Raw genomic sequence first — 22,139 nt, forward strand, 5'->3', positions numbered from 1 at the left:
AGAAGATGATCCAAAAGCTCAATGTCAAGGGTGTGCCCATCCAAATCCAAGACCTCGTTTTCACCAATCAAAGAAATGAGCAAAGAAAGAGAGGATGCTATGGATGTGGCGAGGTGGGGCACTTTGTGGAAGTTTGCCCACACCCAAGACAAAGAAGAAGGCATGCAAGAACAAAGCCCTCATATCAATAAGGTCATGGGATGATTCTTCAAGTGAAGAAGACCATCACAAGAGGCGAGGGCGCAAGCACTCATCATCTAGCTCTTCACGTATGTGCCTTATGGCACGAGGTAACGAAAGCTCTTCCTCTAGTGAGAGTGATAGTGATGATGATATGCCTTCTTATCATGAAATTGTGCAACAAAATCTTAAATATGCTAAAGTTTGCACTAGTCAACAAAAGAAGCTCAAAAATTTAAAAGAAGAGCTAGGTAGTTCACAAGAAGCATACAAGAATTTGCTTGAACAATATGAGAACTTTGCAAATCTAAATGTTGAACTATCTACTAAAATTGAGCAACTTGAAGCTAGTGCAACAACAAATGAATGCACAATTAGTGATAAGCAACTTGCAAAGAAAAATGAAAAATTAAAAGAAAAGTTAGCCAGCTCACAAAATGATTATCAAAGTTTGCTTGCTAAAATGGAAATCATGTGCAAACATTGTGATGAGCTAACCAATAAAGTTTCTAATCTTGAGGCCGTTAATAAAACCTCCTCCAAGGCATCTAAAAGAAATGAGATTATTAAAAAGGATGTCTCTACTTCTTGCAAAGATTTATGTTTAGACTCACCCTTGTACAACCAAGTTTGTGTTGAGAAAGTGATTGTAGATACATGCACACAAGAGGTTGCAAAGGAGAATGAGCAACTCAAGCAAGAAGTAGCTCGCCTCACCAAGAACTTGACTCAAGTGAAAGGCAAGGCGAAGCAAACCCAACTTCATCAAGATAACACCGTCAAGGGAGTGAAGAAGCTTGATGAAGGACAAACCATGGTTTGCTACGTATGCCACAAGGAAGGTCACAAGTCCTATGAGTGCAAGGTGAAGAATGGGGGAGGAGAAAAGAAGAAAGAGAAAAAGCAAACAAGCAAGCTCTCCAACACCTACACCAACAAGGTGGACAAGAAAGCCTCCACACCTTATCTCTTGAAGAAGAAGAAAAATGACAAGGTGGTGGCCATCAAGGTGAACAAGCAAGCCAACAATGGGGTCAAACGTTTTTGGGTGCCAAAGGAAATCATTTCCAACATGAAAAGCACCAAGAAGGTTTGGATCCCGAAAGGGAAGTAAGGAGTCCACTGGAAATCGGGAATTTGGAGACTTGGCAAAGTATGGGTGCATTTCATGGGGTGCATCATGATGGACAAAATCATTGCCAAGTGGGTTACTGAATACTATGGACCCAAATTCCCCTTCCCATGTTAGGTAACTAGATGTTATTACTTTTAAATTGGTACATCTTGCAATTAGTTTTTCCTACAATTGGTATCTTTAAGCATCTAGTTACTTTTCATGCCTAGGATTGCTTTTGCATGCTTATATCTTTTATCATGCATACACTAGGTATAACTTATGGTAGGATTGCTCGGTCTCATTTTTAACCCTTGGAGCAAACCTACATGGTTTAAAATTGCTTACAAGCACGGCACATAGCTTGTCTTACTTTTGTTCATCTAATATGTGCCAAAGTCCAAATTGTAGATAATCTCTCCCGGATATCTTTTTGAAAATGATTCTCACATTCATGAGATGTCATCTTTCAAGTGGTATTTTTTTATTCTAAAATCAATGTGCATGATTTCTACACTGTATTCTATATTTGTGTGCACATATTTAGGGGGAGTATTTCTACAACTTGGATGCTTTGAGACTAACACTTTTTAAATGGTATCAACTTTTCAAACCTATCACATGTGTAGTAGTCTCATTGTAAGGAAATTGGAGTCCCCAAAGTTAAGCATCATTCTTCATTTAGTATCATCATGTTGACTTCATTTTGTTATTTATATGCTTTATCCATGCATTATATAGATTAAACTCCTTTGTGCAATAATTTGCCAATTATGCATATGCTTTGCCTTCTATCATATGTATGCATTTATTTAGGGGGAGCTTAGTCTATATAATGTGAGTCAAATTTTGTGATCTATCAAATTCTACATACAAAGGATCACAAAGTTTGACCCTCCCTTGTGCTACTAATGTCTTCCTTTTCGGTGTTTGATGCCAAAGGGGGAGAATTTGGAGGACCAAAGACAAGCATTAAGTTAATGTCTACAAATGGTAATGGTCCGAGAAAGGGAGGATAGTGGATTATGGATTAAGTCTAAGTAATGAGAAGAATTTATAAGAAGCAAGACTTTAATCCATAATGCCACATGGGGACATTTGCAAGGGCAAGCTAGGTCTTCAATTGGTATCATAGTCTTGCATGTAGTATCTCTTAGCATCATAAAACTTTGCCCCTTGCATTGCATCCTAGCAAGTAGATAGTTTTTAAATTAAAAATTTTGTTATTTGCTTGCTTTGGTCGTGTTGGCATCAATCACCAAAAAGGGGGAGATTGTAAGGAAAATGGACCCTTGGCCCATTTACTTTGAATTTTGGTGTTTGATGACCAACACAACCAAATTGGACTAATGAATTTGCAAGTGTTTGTTTTGTAGTCCAATAGGGTGCAAGACGTGACTTGGACAAAGGCGACGTGATGATCCGATGATCAACACCTCAAGCAAGACCTTATAAGCACAAGTGAAGACCCAAGATATCAAGCAAAGTCCAAGCATGAAGATTGGAACCAAGCCGTACGCAAGATCGCGAAGAAACGAGCTCGCAGAGGCGACCGGACTCTGGACCGGATGCTGGAAGCGCGACCGGACGCTGGACCGGTGGCTCAGCAGACAGGCGACCGGACGCTGGCGGCAACCGACCGGACGTAGGGCATCAGCGTTCGATCGAGTACAGAGAGGTTCCAGGCGTGCGAAACTGCGACCGGACGCTGGCAGCGTCCGATTGGTAGTTCGCGGCTGCAACGGTCGGGACGACCGGACGCGTCCGATCAGGACGATTCAGCGTCCGGTCAGTAGCAGATTTGTGGGAGTTCAACCCCAACGGCTACTTTCTCAGTGGGGCTTATAAATACAACCCCCAACCGGCCAAATGAGTAGTGTGGAGCTAAGGAAACATACCAAGGGTGTTGATACACCATTCTAGTGATCTCCACTTGCATAGTGCTTAGTGTTTCATCAGGTGATTAGCGTAGGTGCTTTGCGAAGTGCTTAGGTTGATTAGACCACCGCTTATGCGCTTGCTCTAGGTGTATGCCTAGTGTTTAGTGAGGTTTGCATACCTCTTGCCACCTCGTGCTTGCGAGCACAAGAGTTGTACATCGGAGGGGCTTGAAGTCTTGCGAGATCGCACCAACCGCGTTTGTGGTGCGGCCGCCACCGTGTACCGAAGGGAACAAGGCCCGCGGCGTTTCGGCCGGAAGCTTGATAGTGAAGACGGCGGGGAGCATCCGGGAGAGGCTTGCCGGAAGGCACGTCGGAGACCCACTTGCGCGTGAGGAAGGCCCGAGGCTATCCACGGAGTTACCCGACTGGGAGCTTGGCCTTTGCGAGTGATTCCTTGCGAGGGGCTCCAACGAGGACTAGGGGGAAGCTTGCGCGCTTCTCGATACCTCGGTAAAAATACCGGAGTCGTCGACGGGAGTTTGCATATCTCTACCTCGCTCTTTAAGCTTCCGCATTTACATTGATCATATTATTATCATTTGCGGTAGAGATAGCAACACACTAGCAAAACCATAGTTGCACTTCTAGATAGATTATCTTTTGCATAGGTTTTGCTAGAGTTAGAACAAGAGGCTATAGTTTTGGAGTTAAATTTTTAAGTTGCCTAATTCAACCCCCTCTTAGGCGTCACGGTCCCTTTCAAAAACACTCGGCAAAGTTAGTTTGCCGGTAGAATTTTTGCCGTGTGCCGTTACACTCGGCAAATGGTATGCCGAGTGTTTTAGTGGCTTTGCCGTGTGCCCACTCCTGTTCCCCGTAGTGTATGTCAACCATCACTGCCAGTTTTTGGTGAACCGGTTCAGCATTTTGTTATTTAGTAATTTATTTTATATTTTTGTGTGGTACTCTATATTTGCTATGTAGACTAGATTCACGTACATCACAAATCCATCAAGATTTATATTACAAATGTTATAGATAGAATGAAGAAGTACTTATCAAAGACGGTGACATTATCACAAATCTATCAAGATCTGTATTAATAAAGTCTATCGAGGTCATCTTTACCATATGATGCCTTGAACTTCTTGGGCCGTGCAACAGAGAATAGTCCCTTTTTACTAAATATTTCGTCCAAGGTGAACCCTGCTAGCGCATTTTGAAATTCTCTGATCACAGGTCTAACAACCGACGATAGCAAGTTTACAGCATGTTCGGCTGGTGGAAAAACAACTGAGGCTAATGTTGATTTGTTGTGAGAGAAAAATACTGTTATTTCGCTGAAACGGTACGGCTGATAAGTTCAAGCGAACAGGGCCTTAGATTATTAATATTTATATCTTAAACTAAGTTTAGATTCCTTTGACATGTATACGGATCACTTCATGCATGCTCTCAGATATTCTTGTGTACTTACTCGTACTGTTCTTTCCTGCTGCGAGTGAGACTACAGATTTGTACATGTTCAGCGAATATAATGTGTCTACTAGAGCTGGCACTTGGGCCGTGCCATTTGAGGACGGGTCATGGCACGGTCTTTTCGGCATGGCACGAAATATTTTGGACCGTCCTGGCACGACATGAACACGAGCAATAGCTTTCTTTTGAATCCAATTTCAAGTTCGATTAGAAGGATAGAAAGGCGATGAGAATGGGAAAAGAAAAATGCAATATTTTATTTTAATGAGTTCCCCTTTTTAGTTCCCCTTTTTTGCAATTTTCTTATTTTCAATTCCATTCATTTTTTTTATAGAATACTTTTTTATTAGGTTGGTTATTAGTTAATTTTCTATCATTACTAAGTTTTTTTCTATTTTTAGTAGGGTTCAGACAATTTTTTTTTTATTTTTGACCCTAAAGCCCGTGCTGTGCTCAGAATCTCGGTACGGTGGGCTACATGGGCCGGCCTGCATCTTGGACTGTGCTTGGGCCGGCACGGCACGAAAATAGCACATAGACACTTCTACAATTATATAATGCAATTTTCTAGCATCTACTATACTACTTCTTATCTAATTCTTGAATAGATTATGAAATTAATTAAACTTTCATTAAAATAGTACACACAAGATATATATATATTTCATATCACGAGTAGAAAAAAATAACTAGCAAAGATATTTTGAGAGCTGTGCTTGGGCTGGCACGACCCAAAGGCGTGCCAGCGTGCCACGGGCCATGCTTGGGTCGAATAAAAGATTCACTGTGCCATATCGGCACGGCCCGACCTAGAGGACCCGACCCGAAGCGGCACGAAGCCAACACGGCACGGCCCAAGTCCCACCTCTAATGTCTACCGTCACATGTCACATTTGTGGCGATGACCATCTTTGCACTTATATAAATATATAATAATAATGAAGTTCTACTCGGGTGGTCCTTCCAGAGTATTTTGCACGAGTCTTAAAGCAACCTGATAATTAAATACAATTATTAATTTCATAACGGGTATGCTTTGGATTTGGCCCTATCCATGCACAAGCACAATCCAAGCCCAGGACAAAGAGCTGGCGGCGGCACCTAGTGGACGCTGACCACCCTGAAAAGGAAATAATTTCCCGTGGCGCAGTTGGGCCGATTTCCCGCAACAAGCTTTTCCCGTGGCGCAGTTGGGCCGTTTTCGGTTCGGCGCGATTTCCGCTACAAGCTTTTCGCGGCCCCGCCATAGGCCCATACGTTTCCAGCACCTAGAAAAAAGAAACAGAAAATTTTCGGTCTTGAGGTCAACTCCCTACCACTGCACCATACTAGTGTTTTGTGATAAATATGAGATTTTCATCATTAAATGTATCAAACCATTTATGTCCGAAAAATATATATCATATAGATATTATTTGGACCTAAAAATAGATCACACAACATGTCACAAGTAACGTATGAATACTTAAAGATAATTATGGAACACTAAACTTATATTATGTGAACATCCGAAAATATATCTTGTTTTGAACAAAACCGTGGGGCAAAGCCCCCCGGAGCATAAAAAACCTTAAATTAACTAGAACCAGATTACAGATGAGAGCTATCAAGAAGATAGCTCAGGAAAGTGGGGAACCCCGCCACTCAACACAAAGAAAGAAGAAGAAAACAAGAGAGAAAAGACAAACAAAGCCTAATCTAAACAAGGAACTGGCCACTAAGCAAACTACCAATTATAAGGAATCTAACCAAGCATAATACTTATGTGCAAATAGGGCCCAAATCTGACCAAATGAAGAAGCACTTCCTTTTTTAAACTAGTCTTCCAAAGACTAACACTAGGAATTTTTCCATCAAAGATTAGACTATTTCTCTCTTTCCAAATGCACCAGGCTGCCACCATGAAAATCTCCATGAAGAAAACAGAACCAAATTTAGCTTTTTTATTGTCAATTTTCTGATTGATGTCCAAAGAATCGTCCCAAATAATGCCAATAGAGAACCACCTTGTGATGGCTGTTAAACAATCAAAGAAAAGATGTGATGTTGTCTCTTCCACATTCTCATGGCAAAGAACACAATTATATCCTTCATCCAAATAGTTGCGTCTTCTAAGGAGATTTCTAGTATTAAGTCTATCATTCAGCTATAGCCAAGCAAAAAATTTGATTTTGGGCATACATTTCGACTTCCAAATCCATCTCAGAGGTTTAGGGGGTTGAAATAAAGGAACTGGTGCCTGTAGAACTTCCTGACAGAAAATGTGTTACTATTCCAAATGAAAGACCAACTATCCTTTTCAGTAGAGTTGATAGGAAAGCCAGCAAGTTCAGAAATCAGAAGTTGCATTTCATTGAAAGCTTGCCTGGACATTGGAATTCTAAAGAGATCGACAATATTGTTACAATGAACAGCAGCATTTAGAGAGATGCAGGGGTCCTTTGCAAAGCCATGCAGCGAGGGATATTTCTGGGCTAGCATGCAACCAAGGATAATATCTTCCCAAAGACCAACAATGTCACCCTTGGAAGGGTTGCAGATTGCCACACCTCTATATTTTGGATGAAGTCTCATGATATCCTTCCACCAAAAAGAGCCTCTTTCTCTCTTAAGGTGTGGGACTCCATTGCAATAATATTTGTCCCAAATCAAATGAACCCACTGAATATCCTTCTTATTATAGAATTTATCAAGTTATTTAAGAAGGAGTGCTTCATTCTGCAGGGTTAAGTTTACAACACCAAGCCCACCTTTGTCCTTGGGTTTCATCACAATGTTCCATGCCACCAAATTATATCCTTTTCTATTTAAATCTTTCCCCCTCCAAAGACAATCCTTTCTATATTTGTCAATGATATCAATTACTGCCACTGGAAGCTTGAGAGAGCACATGTAGTATGTTGGGAGAGAAGTTAGCACAGAGTTTACCAATTGCAGCCTGCCGGCATATGAGAGGAATTGTGAGCTAGCCGAGAGCCTTCTTTCCACCCTACAAATTAGGGGAGCATAATCCTTGACCTGTGGCTTTGTGGTGCCCAAGGGAAGGCCCAAGTAAGTAAAGGGAAACTAACCCACTGAGCAGCCGAACACATTGGCTATATGGTTAGCCAAGACAGAGGAGATGTAGATAGGTACTAGGCATGACTTCTGAAAATTAATTTTTAGTCCAGTGGAGGCTGTGACTGTGTGAAGAATGCCTTTTAGACAGAGCAGCTGGCAAGACCAGAAGAGTATAATCCGCATATTGGATGATAGGGAAAGGTGTGTCACTGCCTAGGGGAAGAGGAGGATGCAGGACTCCTTATTGGCAAGCATTGTTAATTACACTCTGCAAAAGATCAGCAGCTAAGAGGAGCGGTGAAAGAGGGTCGCCTTGCCTCATTCCACGCCGGTAATGGATATTTTTTTCCAGGAACCCCATCCAAAAGTACCGAGGAAGTGGATGTACTGAGGATGTCTTTGATCCAAAAAAAAATCCATTAATTAGGAAATCCTTTAGCTTCCAGTACCTTGATGATAGTGTTGTGCTCTGTTAGATCAAAAGCCTTCTCGAAATCCAGTTTCAAAACTACAATTTCCTTCTTGGATTGATGACATTGGTAGAGAAATTCAAAGGCCCATCCCAAACAATGCTGAATTGACTTATCCTTAATAAAACCAAATGGATTTGTGTGAATAATTCTGAGAATAACCTTTTGTAGCCTATTTGCCAAAATTTTTGTGATGATCTTCATAGGAGTATTTAACAGTGATATTGGCCTAAAATCATTTATCGCTTTAGGATTGTCTTTTTTTGGGACTAGAGTAATAAAAGAAGAATTTATACTTTTGAGATCAGCTCTATGCTCCTAGAAATCAAAACACAATCTATAGACATCATCTCTGCTTGTGTGCCAGGCTTTCTTAACAAAATGACCATTAAACCCGTCAGGCCCCAGAGCTTTGTCACTTAGGAGATTAAGTACCACTACATCTATTTCTTCAGTGGTGAAAGGAAGAATAAGCTGATCCAAATGTTCCTCCTGTTGTATCAAATCTTCAGTATTTAATAACATTTCAGGATTCAGAGATACCCCTAACCGAGCTTTGAATTCATTCCAGAATAGAGCACTTTTTTCGTGGTGATCAGTTACCATACGACCATCAGGGCCGAGAAATTGGGCAATGGTATTTTTTCTGAAATGTTAAGTAGCCATAGCATGGAAGAATTTTGTATTTTCGTCACCAAAATTGAACAAATCTCTGGGTAAACCGTTGTCTCCAGTACACTTTCTGCATGCTAAGAAGGTTCTGAAGGTGAGCTTTGATGGTTCTGAAATTAAGCTCCGGGCCAAATAAAGGTCTAACATCCGAAAATATATCGTAGAACATCACGTGTATACTACACGAATATCATATGTATCTTATAAAAATAAAAAAAATAAAAGAGAAGAAAAGATAAGACAAAGGAAAGAAAGATCATGTATAAGGATGGCAACGGGACGGTTTTGGGTCGGATATCTGCGGGTTTCGGGTCTTGCGGGTTCTGGTTCCGGGCCCCGAAATCAATCGGGTTCAGTTTTGGGTTTGGTTTTCCACCCGTGGATATCCAATGGATATCCGAAATAAATAATTTGGAATTAAAACTCATGTTTTATAATATGCTAATAATAACTTGTTTACATAGATTATTAAATTTATTCTAAGTTGACTCATGAAAATATTTATTATTTGTTGCCTCTTGTTTGTACATGTGAATATGTGTATATATATCATGCATATGTCTATAGAAAGTCCTTATTGGTCTTACTACGTTGCCTTACAAAGCAGGTTTCGGGTATCCATTCGGGTTTCGGGTATCCGCGGGTTTGGTTTTGGGACGGATTATCACCCGAATCGGTGTTCGGTGCGGTTTCGGGTTTCGATTTCGGGATTCGGGTTCGGGTGCACAGAGGGTCCACCCGATCCGAAACCACCCCGTTGCCATCCCTAGTCATGTAACCTTGAAAATAAAATTAAAATATGAAAGAAAGAATAAATAAAAATAAAATATCATGGAACATCCTATTTTATAACACGTGAACATTACAAAATGCATTATAAAACATCAAATGTATACTACGCGAACATCACAGAATATATCATAGAACATTCCGTTTATACTACGTGAACATCATAAAATACATCATAAATATCACATCTATATACCATAGAAACATCATATATATCTCATGGGACGAAGGAAAATTCAAAAATTAAAAATGAAAATAAAAAACAAAGTACTTGATTAAAGTAAAATAACAAAGAGAAGAAAATAAAAAATCTAGAGAAAATTTTAAAGAACATCGCGTGATACTATTTAAACAACCTAAATATACTATAGAACATATCGCAAGTACTATGTCAATACTCAAAGATAATTATAGAACATCTCATTTATACAATCTGACATCCAAAAATACATCATAAAACATCACATGTATACAACGCGAATTTTGCACGTATATTGTGTGAACATAACAAAATACATAATAAAACATTGCATGTATATTACAGGAACATGACATATATCTCATGTTCGGCAGGGGGGTCGGCATGCCGGCTGGTCGGCAGGGAAGATTCCTGCCTAGTGGCCGAGCTTGTGCCTCCGCCGTGATGCAGCCCCCTCCGATGCATTAGTCCCCATTGCCGTCCAGGTAGGATTTTGGAGTAGCAAGAACACAAAAAGGGAGGAAAACCCGGCTCCATTGTACCCTTCTCCATATGTCATGGTACTTCCACAACACCAGTCTCGGCACTGACGTGTGTCATTTCGTTGCAATTGCAACGCCCCACCGAGGACCGAGCAGACGAACAGCGGTGGTGACACCGTGAGCGGCACCTCTCCAATCTCCATGCCACCTGCATTGCGGATTCAACACCGTCCCCAGGGATGCACATGTCTGTGTGGCCGAGCGAAGGGAGGGTGCTACATGCTAGCACTTTGAGGTCGATCTAAGTCATCATCGACATCCTTCAAATTAGCCTGACTATTGTAACATAGTTTTCATGGCATATAATAAAGTTGGTGTATGTTATATTAGCTATCACTTCCCTAAAATAATTACCTTACATTGGGTTTAGCTTGCTAAATCTTTGTCGGCGGCCGTTCAGTACCATTTCAACGTCGTAGTGTGTAAAAGCATAAAAGGGGTACAAATGTAGTTTTATGTAATGTTCTCTTCCAAACTAGTATAAATCCCACGAATTTCATTGTGTATCTTATTCTTAATATGCTTTGAATACACACGAAATGGCATTAAATGGAGGGGCCATTTTTTTGAGAAACGGGTTGGATTTTATTAAGCATGGAGAGATAATACTACATCCAACCCCTTGCAAAGGAGCCCCACAACAAAACAAAATTACATTGAAGTCCTTGACAGAAGCTCCTATAGGTCACCGTTTCAGTCAACCGAAATCGCCGTTGCTCGCCTCTCCTCCATTGCCAGCAATGGAGAAGAAAGCCAAGGAGGAAGCTCAAGGCCGACACCCCAATAGATGATGCAACATCACCTTTGAAGATAGCCAAAAGTAGCATAGCCACCAACGAACCATACCATACAACGATGAACACACCGACAACATCGTCACGAAGGCCAGGATCAGACGCCAATCGCCTCCATGACCAATCCCAATCGACGGAAGATGAAGACCCCAACAGGGACTAGGAGCTCTAACCCAAAGCTAGCGGGAAGGACAACCACATACCTCACAAGAACAACTCCATGACCACCAGAGGATTCTTAGAGGAGCAAAATACTAGCGTCAGCATCAACAAAGTCAATAGCCCGGAAAGAACTCTTCGACTTCACCCCAGAGTCGCCTCCTTCAACGATGACATTGAAGAACCAAACCCCTCCAATCGGCAGCGACGTGGACAAAGAAACTAACCAAACCCAAACTATATCTACTAGAGTAGAAGGGAATATGTACACCGGCCACCTCGCTCCTCGATCTCCTTGCCCACCGAAGCCAACGCAGGCACCAGCGAAGATGGGGATCAAAGGATATTAGCATCAGGATCAAAACACCTCCCGATCGCTTACGCTCACCTGTAGCAGGGGAACTGTTAGCTTCTGATTTAAGCCGCTATTTGGGCTGCTACAGAATAGCCTAGCTGTAGTACTACAAGCCCGCAGCCCAACCAGCTTCATGCATCCTTTTTATGGTGGCTGTAGCTGCTAGTGATTGTCTGCAGCTGCTACAACTATTGGTGGATGGGGCTGCGGCCTTCCGCTTGCCCGTGCTCGCGTCACCACCGGCCGCCCCAAAACCTAGTAGTTGGGTACCCGCCGGTTGCTTGGTTCTGCCTACCCATTCGAGTCAGGAAATGATACGAGAAAGACCCTAACTCTCTGGATCATCTCCCTTTTAAGTTGAGTACCTAACTTAGTAGTCTTTCATTGACTACTAGGTTTGATAAACACTTAATCGGTCATCCCGGTACGCCCCCCATAAGATGTACTATGTTCGACCTTCATCCAGGATCATGTGGAGGAAAGGAAATATCATAATACACAAGTAGGTTATATTACATCACAAAGGGTACACTTTGAGTTATACAAACCATTGTTCTCAAACTTAGTCATCACACATAAAGTACATTCATCCAACCAACAACATCATAGTTTAGCGGAAGTCTGAACAACATAGTTTTAAAAGTAACATGAGTGGAATGTGCCTAATCCCACACATCTACGCAACATGGATTCTTCTACCACACTTGGACCTCGGAGGACTCGGGTGCGTAAAAGAAACCACAAGCTAGAGCAATGTTACCTGCAAAACTTAAATAATCACAGGGTGAGTACTCAATTGTACTCCGCAGGACTTACCCAATATAATACAAGGATTATGCATTTGGTTAGTAGCGAGGATTGCATTTGGTTTTGCATAAAAGCATTTCATACAACAATATAAATGTGAAGCCTACAACTAAGCATAAGACAAGCATACCATGGTTCAATTTAAATATGAGCAACTTGCATTTGGATCTTGATCTTCCACAAATCCTTGTTCCAAAACTAGTACGTGTGTAGAAGCACAGAACTTATAGCATTTGATAAAAAGAGACTATGCAAAGGGGTATACATTAGCCCCGCCAAAGACAAGGGATATCGCACATATGCCCTGTCGGTACATAAGGGACACCTAGATGTCTCAACCTTTTCAGAGTTTGGCCAAGGATGATGCCCACAAACGGTTTGAATAGATACCAAGGTACTGACTTCTCAGCTACCTCACGTCACCCTCGTACTGAATCCACGGGAAAACCGGTCGCAACTAAGTAGCAACTTGAAGAGCGCAGTGTCCGCAAAACTATATTGTCCACCAATCACAAAACGATGATAATTTTCTGAACTCTTTCTTGTGTGGGTGAACCAAGGGGCAGATATATATCTAGGATGGACATGCTAGCTTAATCTATCTTTTAGTTAACAAACACCTGATAATGACCCTACAAGTTTGGAACTTTAATTAAGTTATCCCAAGAAGGTTGAGCTTTGGGAGGAATGAAGAAAAAATATACACGGTAAATATCAAATGGATGAAAACCTTTAATAAGCTATCCACAACCTCTACACTAATATAATCCAACTTCTAAATTGAGCACGAACATTGACATAGATAATATAGATTACAAAAAAATTGCTCACCATGGCACCAGGTAAACTAAACATGAGAGCTGAGCAAGCCAAGCAGGACACAATGCATCCAGATATATAATAAAGGGTCGTGCTGTGCATTCTTCACTCATTTATTGCAAGTGCGCCAGCAGTCCTCCTTTTTTTTGTCCGAGGAATTCTACCGCTCAACGGTAGATTAATTTTTGCTAAGACAATATTGCACGCGCCCCATGCTGATCCTACAAGATCTCATATTCTTAATTTCTTATTATGAAGTACCAAAGATGGCACATGACATGAGACGACTATTGATTCCCTATCATTAGCAGCCGTTATAAAAAAAATGAAATAATTAAGCTGGTTACTCTGTTCTCCCCGCGGTAGAAATTAATGAAATCTCCTTTGTCCACAGACATAGAAAACTGAGGATCATTGTTCCATTCCATTCCAAATTACCGTCATTTTCTCTTATGTGGTCGATTTAGCTTCTTTTGAAGAAACTAGAGGCCAGGCCATCCTTTTCCTTACCTGCAGGAGCCCTGGTCCTTCCTGGACCCAGATGTTTGACTTTCTAGCAAAAAAAACATTTAAAAAAGTTAGCATGCAGAACGAATTACAATATTCTAGTAGTAAGATAATGTACAATCATCGCTCAGCATAAAACCCCGATGCAATAATGCTTTTTCATGCGCTATCAGGAACCTCCAGCTACACCCTGTCCAAACACAAGAAACTGCATCTTTGAAATCGTGCGCCAGAAACAAAATCACCATTCACACGACGCATACCTGATGATGACATGAACATGATACGATTTCTCGTTTCATCATTTTCTTAAAAAAAAGCATGACAGCTCTCGCACCGCCCTCCTATACGATGCCACCTCACTCATCAGGGTCGTCACTCAGCTCACAACCAGCCAGGCTTCCGCTTCTCACGCGCTAGCTGCACTGCACATCCAATCCAAGCATCACCCGCCGCCGGCAGGCATGGAGAAGAAGCGGGTGGTGATCGTCGGGGCCGGCGTCAGCGGCCTCACGGTGTGCAAGCACCTCCTGGAGCTCGGCTGCCGGCCGACCGTCTTCGAGGCGGACACCGTGCTCGGCGGCGTGTGGGCGCGCGCGCCGGCCTGCACCGAGCTCCAGACGCCGCGGACCATGTACCAGTACTCCGACTTCCCGTGGCCGGACAGCGTGACGGAGGTGTTCCCGAACCACCGCCAGGTGGTGGCGTACCTCGACGCGTACACGCGCCACTTCGGCGTGCTCGGCTGCGTCCGCTTCGGCCACCGGGTGGTCGGCATGGAGTACCACGGCGTCGGCGAGCAGGCCATGGCCGCGTGGGAGGAGTGGGCTGGGAACGGCCAGGCGTTCGGCTCCGGCGCCGGCGAGTGGCGGCTGTCGGTGGCCGACGCCGACGGACACGTTGAGGTGAGCTAGCACGCATGCATATGCATTTGCCCGAGATACAAATCACCGTAGATCTGTCTGTAGTACTCTCTTTACTGACACTCGCAGTGTCTTAGATGCATTTTATTTTAAACTTTTACTATGGTTTTCTGGAAAGGATAGTTTGAATTCGGGTTCGAATCCACATCTAGATATCCACTGTATTTAGTTTTGTGCGAATATTCTACGGCTTCAACAAAAAGAATTACGGAATTAAACTTTGTATGATGACATGAGCATGATGGAATTAACATAAAGAATTTCGTTATTTCTAACGGATAATCATCGACCGAGGTAGAGAACCACATTGAGTTGTCATTTTGGGCTGTTTGATGGGAGATGCAAGGGTTAGGATTTTTTTTTTCGCTACCAAACAATAAAAGATATGCAAGGGTTAGGAAATTTTTTTCGCTACCAAACTGTATTTTACTCACATTTATATCTTGGTGGAAAGGTATTCCTATAAATCCCACGGATGCGATATTATCCCTGAAAAGAAATTAAATATACTCCCTTAGTACATTAGCATTGTCCTAAGTCAAATGTGGTTATCCTTTGACCATCTATTTAAAAAAATCTTATAGTTTCACAACATATAAATTATAGATTATGAAAATATTTCTTACCATTATAGTGAATCTAAAAACATAAATCTTGTGTCATGAATCTATATAAATTTTTGGAATCGATGGTCAAACATACAAATATTTGACATGGGACAAAGCTAATACGTAAATAAAAACGGAGAGAGTATGTCCATATCCACATTTGGAAAATAAAATTTTCATGTATCTGAACATCTGAACTGAATGAAAAATGAAATTAGAGAACACAAAAAGTAAGGGTGGCCTTAAGAATCCTCAGAGGATTCTATCAAGGTCACTGGTAAAATTGGAGGAGGCCAACAAGAAGTCACTCTATTTCCAGTCTCCCCTACTATGTTCTTGAGTGAAAACATATCCTGTGAGTCCTACAAAATCACAATAGGAAATGAGACTATTGTTTTATGCAACTTTCACATGGCATCAGTGTAAGATTTTGGTTTTCTTAGTGCTATTTCACTAATTAAAACTTCAAATACAGCTTAAAACATATGCATCATAGCTGCTAGAAGCTAAATATCTATGTAATAACAGATTGTGCCAATGATTTAAATAAGTTACATATAAAAGCCATAGATTATCCTCTGCAAAGCAGCAATGTAAAAGAAATGAGAAATCAGAAATCAGAAACACTAGGTTTAGGGCTGCAGGATTTCCGTGGTTTTTGCCAAGAAACTGAAATCAGAAACCCTTCAAACAGGCCCTAAGTAATTTGTTTAAATTGAGACTAAATATCAACAAGGTGGTGCAAAAGTAAACTCTTACCCATAGAGTTGCTTGTCAGCGGCAAGCATGCTGACGGCAGTGGTGAGGCTGCCCCTCTCTGATGGAACCAGTATGCTGGGCAAATCCTGGCACAAATCTCCTGCGTGTTTTGTGCACACCACAACGACTAGTCATCATCGCTGGGCTTATAAGCCGTACTTTTTTAGCCAACAAACAGTATTTTTCTCTCACAACAAATCAGTCAACAGTACTTTCAGCCATGGCTTATTAGCCAAGCGAACAAGGCAAATGTCCGAATGGTTGTTGCGTGAGCATATCCATATCTTTTCGTTATGGATATGGACATGGATATAAATAATTATATATATGGATATGGACATAACTGAACAGATATAGATATGTGCATAACCCAACAAAATCTATCCCTTCTCAGCATACCTGAACGGCTTGTTTGCATACTAGAACAAAACTAAAGTTTAGTCATCTAAAATTTTAGTTCTAAGCCATAGGAAGCACCATATAAGTTTACTTATCTACATGGACATGTAGATAAATAAAAGTTTTTAACTTGAGCATATACAAACAAAAATAACACAGCATGTTTGCATAAAGATTGTTCTATAATCCAGAAATTAAACTATTTTTTACCTTTGTGCAGACACATAAAGCAGACTTTATCGTTCTTTGCATGGGGAGGTTTAGCGGTGTGCCCAACATACCCACATTCCCAGCAGGCAAAGGTCCAGAAGTATTTGATGGGCAGGTGATCCACTCCATGGACTATGCCAAAATGGGCACAAGTAAAGCTAAGGAGATGATCAGGGGCAAGCGTGTTACTGTCGTTGGGTACTTGAAATCAGCACTTGATATTGCTGCTGAATGTGCCGAAGTAAATGGTACAGATCATAGTCCTCTTTGCTTTCACTTCACTGTTCACTCATCAGCCTTATTTGAAGTTCTACGCATATTGATAGCATGTTGAACAGTTATTACTAGAACTAAAATATCAGAGTTACAGTATCTAACGTTGATTTGTGCTGAATGTAGGCACTGCTCACCCATGTACAATGGTGGTCCGGACAAAGCACTGGATCTTACCGGACTACTTCGCCTGGGGCTTCCACATCTCAAAGCTCTATCTCAACCGTTTCGCTGAACTCCTCATCCACAAGCCTGGCGAAGGCCTTCTCCTGTCAATCTTGGCCACCCTTCTGAGTCCCTTGGTAACTTAACTAATGTTAATGCATCCAGTTATTACTACTTCTGTACTGATGAACATACAATACTTTTCGGAGTGAACTGAATTCAGAAAAATTAATGGGTGTGTTCAGTTATTTAACTGCGTGTGTACTCTGTAGAGGTGGGCGTTCTCCAAGTTTGCCGAGAGCTACTACTCCATCCCGATGAGGAAGCACGGCATGGTGCCTGACCACAGCCTGTTCCAGGCGCTGGCTGCGGCCACCATCGCCATCACGCCCAAGGACCACTACAAGCGGCTGGAAGAAGGCAGCATCGTGCTCAAGAAGTCCAAGACGTTCAGCTTCTGCAAGGAAGGCGTGGTCGTGGAGGGCGAGCCGTCGCCGGTGAAGAGCGACGTGGTGATCTTCGGCACCGGCTTCAATGGCGACGACAAGATCAAGGACATGTTCACTTCAGAGTACTTCCAGAGCATCGCGGCTGGGTCAGAATCCACTACTGTGCCTCTCTACAGGTATATGTATATATTTTTTTTCTTACGATTATCAGTTGTCCTTTGATAGATGTATTATTGATTTGAATTCAAGCTTGACCTTGGCCATATTTGAATCTGCTAAAATTTCAAACATGCATATGTTTCGCACACAGGGAGTGCATACATCCTAAGATCCCTCAGCTCGCCGTGATCGGATATTCCGAGAGCATAGCGAACATGTACACCTCGGACATTCGCGCCAAGTGGTTGGCGCGCTTCTTGGACGGCGGCTTCAGACTACCAAACGTCGCGGCGATGCAGAAGGATGTCCTGGAATGGGAGAAGTACATGAAGAGATACTCTGGAAGATACTTTCGCCGGTCCAGCATCCTGATCCTGCACACTTGGTACAACGACCAGCTCTGCCGTGACATGGGGTGCAATCCTAGGAGGAAGAAGGGGTTCTTTTCAGAACTGTTTGAGGTCTATGGCCCCGGTGATTATGCTAACCTACTCTCCAATTCCAAGCCCAAGGAACAGTAGACTTGTGTTTAAATTCCTTTGGCACGTACGGATCACTTTATGCTCTCAGATTACAGCGAATCTGTGAAATGTGTGATGACCATCTTTGCACTTATCTAAATGGTATATAATAAATTTGGATGTCTGTTACTCCCTTCGTCCATGCAACTATGGGATATGTCCGAGTCAACCTAGTTTACCTTTAATCAAGTTTATAGAGAATAGTATTAATATTTATATCTCCAACTAAGTTTATTATGAAAATATATTTCATAATCAATTTCATAGTACTTATTTTGTATTATAATCATTAGTAGATTTTTATATAATTTTGGTCAAACTTAAATCGTTTGACTTCTCGAAAAATGAGAATTACATTCCTATGTGGACAGAGGGGGTGCATTATTAGCTGTCACTGCAGTGAAATAATTACCTGACATGGGTTTAGCTTGCTAAATCGTTGTTGGCGGCCGTTAAATACCATTTGAACGCTCCCGTGTGTAAAAGGAGTACAAATGTACTTCTATATGATATTCCAAGAATTTCAGTGTGTGTCTTGTTCTGCTGGGATATGCTCGGAATACACACGAAATGACACTAATAGGAGCATAAATAATTTTGGCATAAAATGGAATCCAAATGAATGACACTTTTTTTAGATTCAGGAAAATGAGTGACACTAAAAGGAGCATAAATAATTTGGCATAAAATGGAATCCAAATGTGACGTAGAGCTCATCGCGACGAACTTATAGTTTGCCGAATTTGAAATTCAGATCCTAATAATAAATGGCCTGAACAGTGTTTCCAGCCAAGAACAGTATTTTTCTCTCAAACAAACCAGCCAGCAATACTTCCTCACGAACCAGCAACGAACAAGCCAACAGTTCCATGTTATGTCATTTTGATCGTCTAGGTGTGGATCCAGTGGGTGAGTTCTTTTCTCTTTGGGATAATCGGTGACTTAGGGATTCAGAGAGAGTAGGAGAGAGAGAGAGAGAAAAGGAAATGTAGGAACATCTGACCGTCGGAGGAGCTCACTGTCTTCGCTGGTTCGTCGATGAAGATCTGCGCTAGGCAGCGACGGTCGGAGTAGCGGTGGAGACCGGCGGTGGTGGTGGAGGCAGTGGCGCTTCCCGCCGCTGGCAGTGCCACCCTCTGGATCGGATTAGGGTTAGGACAGTGGGGCTGTGGCGGCGGTGAACCTCGTACCGTGTGCCGTTTGCCCCACCTCCTCTTTATAGGCACTGTGCGACGGGGGCCCACTAGCCACGAGATGGCTGGACGTCCCCGATCAGGACGCGGTCAAGGGGTCCGTCTCGACCGTTGGGTCAAGACGGATGAGATCAATTCTAACATTCTCCCCCTTGATCTCAACTCATACTTTAACCTTAAACTTTGACTTTAATCCCTTTCGCTTTTATTTGTTCCATCACAGATTAGTGTATAGAGCATGCTTCATCGTCACGGTCAATCGCCGATAGACTTAACAGCTACAATACACATCTCTCTTCTGAAACAGATTCTTTAACTTTGGGCCCTTTATTGTCCAGAAAAGATAGGCTACACCATAAACCCATGTCGACTGTGTGTTCTCTAAACACACTGGGTGGTAAGCCTTTTGTACGCGGATCCGCAAGCACTTGCTTGTTACTTTTATGTTCAATATTTTTAGTATGATTCCGGACTTTCTCCTTCACAACGTACAACTTTATCGTCAATGTGTTTGGCAGCACACTTGACCCGTTGTTGTAGGAGCGAACTACTTAAATGGTTATTGCTGTTGTATACCATTATCAATTCCGGGTGTAAGTTCTTTTAACCACTTCGCCTGTCCTTAAGCCTCATAACAAGCTATACCATGGGTATGCATCTTTGATGACATCATAACTGTTTCTTTAGAGCTTTTCCACAATAAAACTCCAACTGCGAGTGTTAGCTACTATGTGGGTTTCACTAAACATCTCGCCAAAATATAACATTTGTACCCACAACTATTTGAGAGTACTTATTCTTTCTTACTTACCATGAGGCCTATAAATCTTTGCACAATTGCAAAACATTCTCAACTCCATTCCAGTGATCTATATCTGGACTGGACTTCTGCCAAAAACATCCCGGATACATAAACTGTGTAAGGGTAAGTTCTTGCTTATAAGCATTCAGTAAGCTTCCAACAACTGAAGCATATAGGACGTCCATTTGATCGATCTCACATTTATTCTTGGAACACTGAAAGTTCCGAAAACTATTACCCTTGACTATGGGAACAGGCGCAGGTTTATTCACATATATACTTTATTTCTTTAGAATCTTCTCTAAGTATACACTTGAGATAGTTCTAATACCCCTTTTTCCTTTTATCTCGGTAAGTTCCAATTCCTGGAACGAATGATGCTTTACCAAGACCATTCTCATTGAAACTTGAGGACAAGAACTGCTTCTTCTCCAACAGTAGATTAACACCACTACTAGCGAGTAAGGTGCCACCCACATGCAGGATTAGGAAAATAAATTTCCCATGTTTAAACTTTGCATAAATACAATTGTCCTCTACATTCTCTTTAAAACCCAAACTTTCTTATTGTACTGTCAAACTTCAAGAACCACTATCTTGAAGCTTACTTTAATCCATAAATGGATTTCTTTAGGCAACATCCCTTTACGTTCTTTTCCTTCCACGACAAAACCTTTTGAGTTATGCCATGTAAACTTTTCCATACAAATCCCCGTTGAGGAATGTGTCTTTACATCCTTCTGATGTAACTGTAAATCGTAATGTGCCACTAATACCATTATGATTCTAAAAGAATCCTTGCATGCTCATTATAATCTATTCCTTCTCTTTATGTAAATCATTTCACCACAAGTGGCGCTTTATAGCTTTTTATATTCCCTTCTGATATCTTTCCATATTCCCTTTGGAGTCACCTTCGTCTTGTAGACCCATTATAGCCTACTGTTTTGGCTCCATTAGGAATTTCTTCTAAGTCCCAAACATCGTTGATATTTATCGATTTCATTTCATGTTCCTTTGCTTCTTGCCATTTAGACGAGTGAACGCCTATCATGGCTTCTTCAAATGAGGTGGAATCACTCTCTATTTGAATTTCTTTCTTAACTTTTACTTCTTAGTCACCATAAATATCTGATTTTCTTATTCTTTGAGACCTTCTAGGGCCTCGTGGCACTTCTTTCATATGGGGCTATTGTTACTCTTCATTGCCAAAAGGCAATTGTTCTATAGCCTCCTGTATCATAAGATCCTTGTTTACTTATTCATCCTCTTTAAGAGCTAACATCTGGTGTTGTATATGTCATACAACATCAGCATGTATAAAGCAATTTGTTGCTATAATAAACACTGTAGTGGATATATAATCCCATTTCTATTTAAGCCTTAGGTATCTACATACCATGCTCCCCCAGATTACTCCATCTTCTGTAAAGATGGTGTATCTTCAAATTTCTTATTTTGGGTTTAATCTGCTAAAAAACTCATATGGCGCATTTAGCACCGCCTTGATAACTCTGAACTCGTTCAGTATGAATACTGGCCGACTTTGCTATCTTCCCATCGGAACTATAAAAAGTCCAGGAATTTAGCTATTTCTTTACTTTAGGGGTATCATTATTATGATCGTCTTACTCCCTCAACGATCACAATCATCTTTTATAGATCACTTTTACCTTCAATGCATAGTATGCATTGCATTATCTGAAGTATGGGAAAGTATCTTTCTTAATTGTCTTTCTTAATTAATCTTACATTTCTCCCCCTCGAAATGTGGTATGAACTTTTCTACCACAATTTCAAAACATTCAGAACTCTTGTGAATGAGGAAACTTTGATTACTTACTTCATC

The 22,139-nt window shown here is 41.5% G+C and overlaps 1 protein-coding gene across 1 annotated transcript; it reads left to right on the top strand.

Moving 5' to 3' along the window:
- Window positions 1-14,183: 14,183 nt before the first annotated feature.
- Window positions 14,184-18,417, top strand: LOC136545302 (probable flavin-containing monooxygenase 1). The gene is made up of 5 exons (XM_066537327.1): window positions 14,184-14,734; window positions 16,739-16,976; window positions 17,128-17,303; window positions 17,439-17,791; window positions 17,926-18,417. Exons 1-5 carry the CDS (start codon window positions 14,294-14,296, stop codon window positions 18,293-18,295), a joined length of 1,578 nt encoding a protein of 525 aa, XP_066393424.1. The 5' UTR covers window positions 14,184-14,293; the 3' UTR covers window positions 18,296-18,417.
- Window positions 18,418-22,139: the final 3,722 nt, after the last annotated feature.

Source organism: Miscanthus floridulus, chromosome 3 (assembly GCF_019320115.1).
Source record: "Miscanthus floridulus cultivar M001 chromosome 3, ASM1932011v1, whole genome shotgun sequence".
NCBI lineage: Eukaryota > Viridiplantae > Streptophyta > Magnoliopsida > Poales > Poaceae > Miscanthus > Miscanthus floridulus.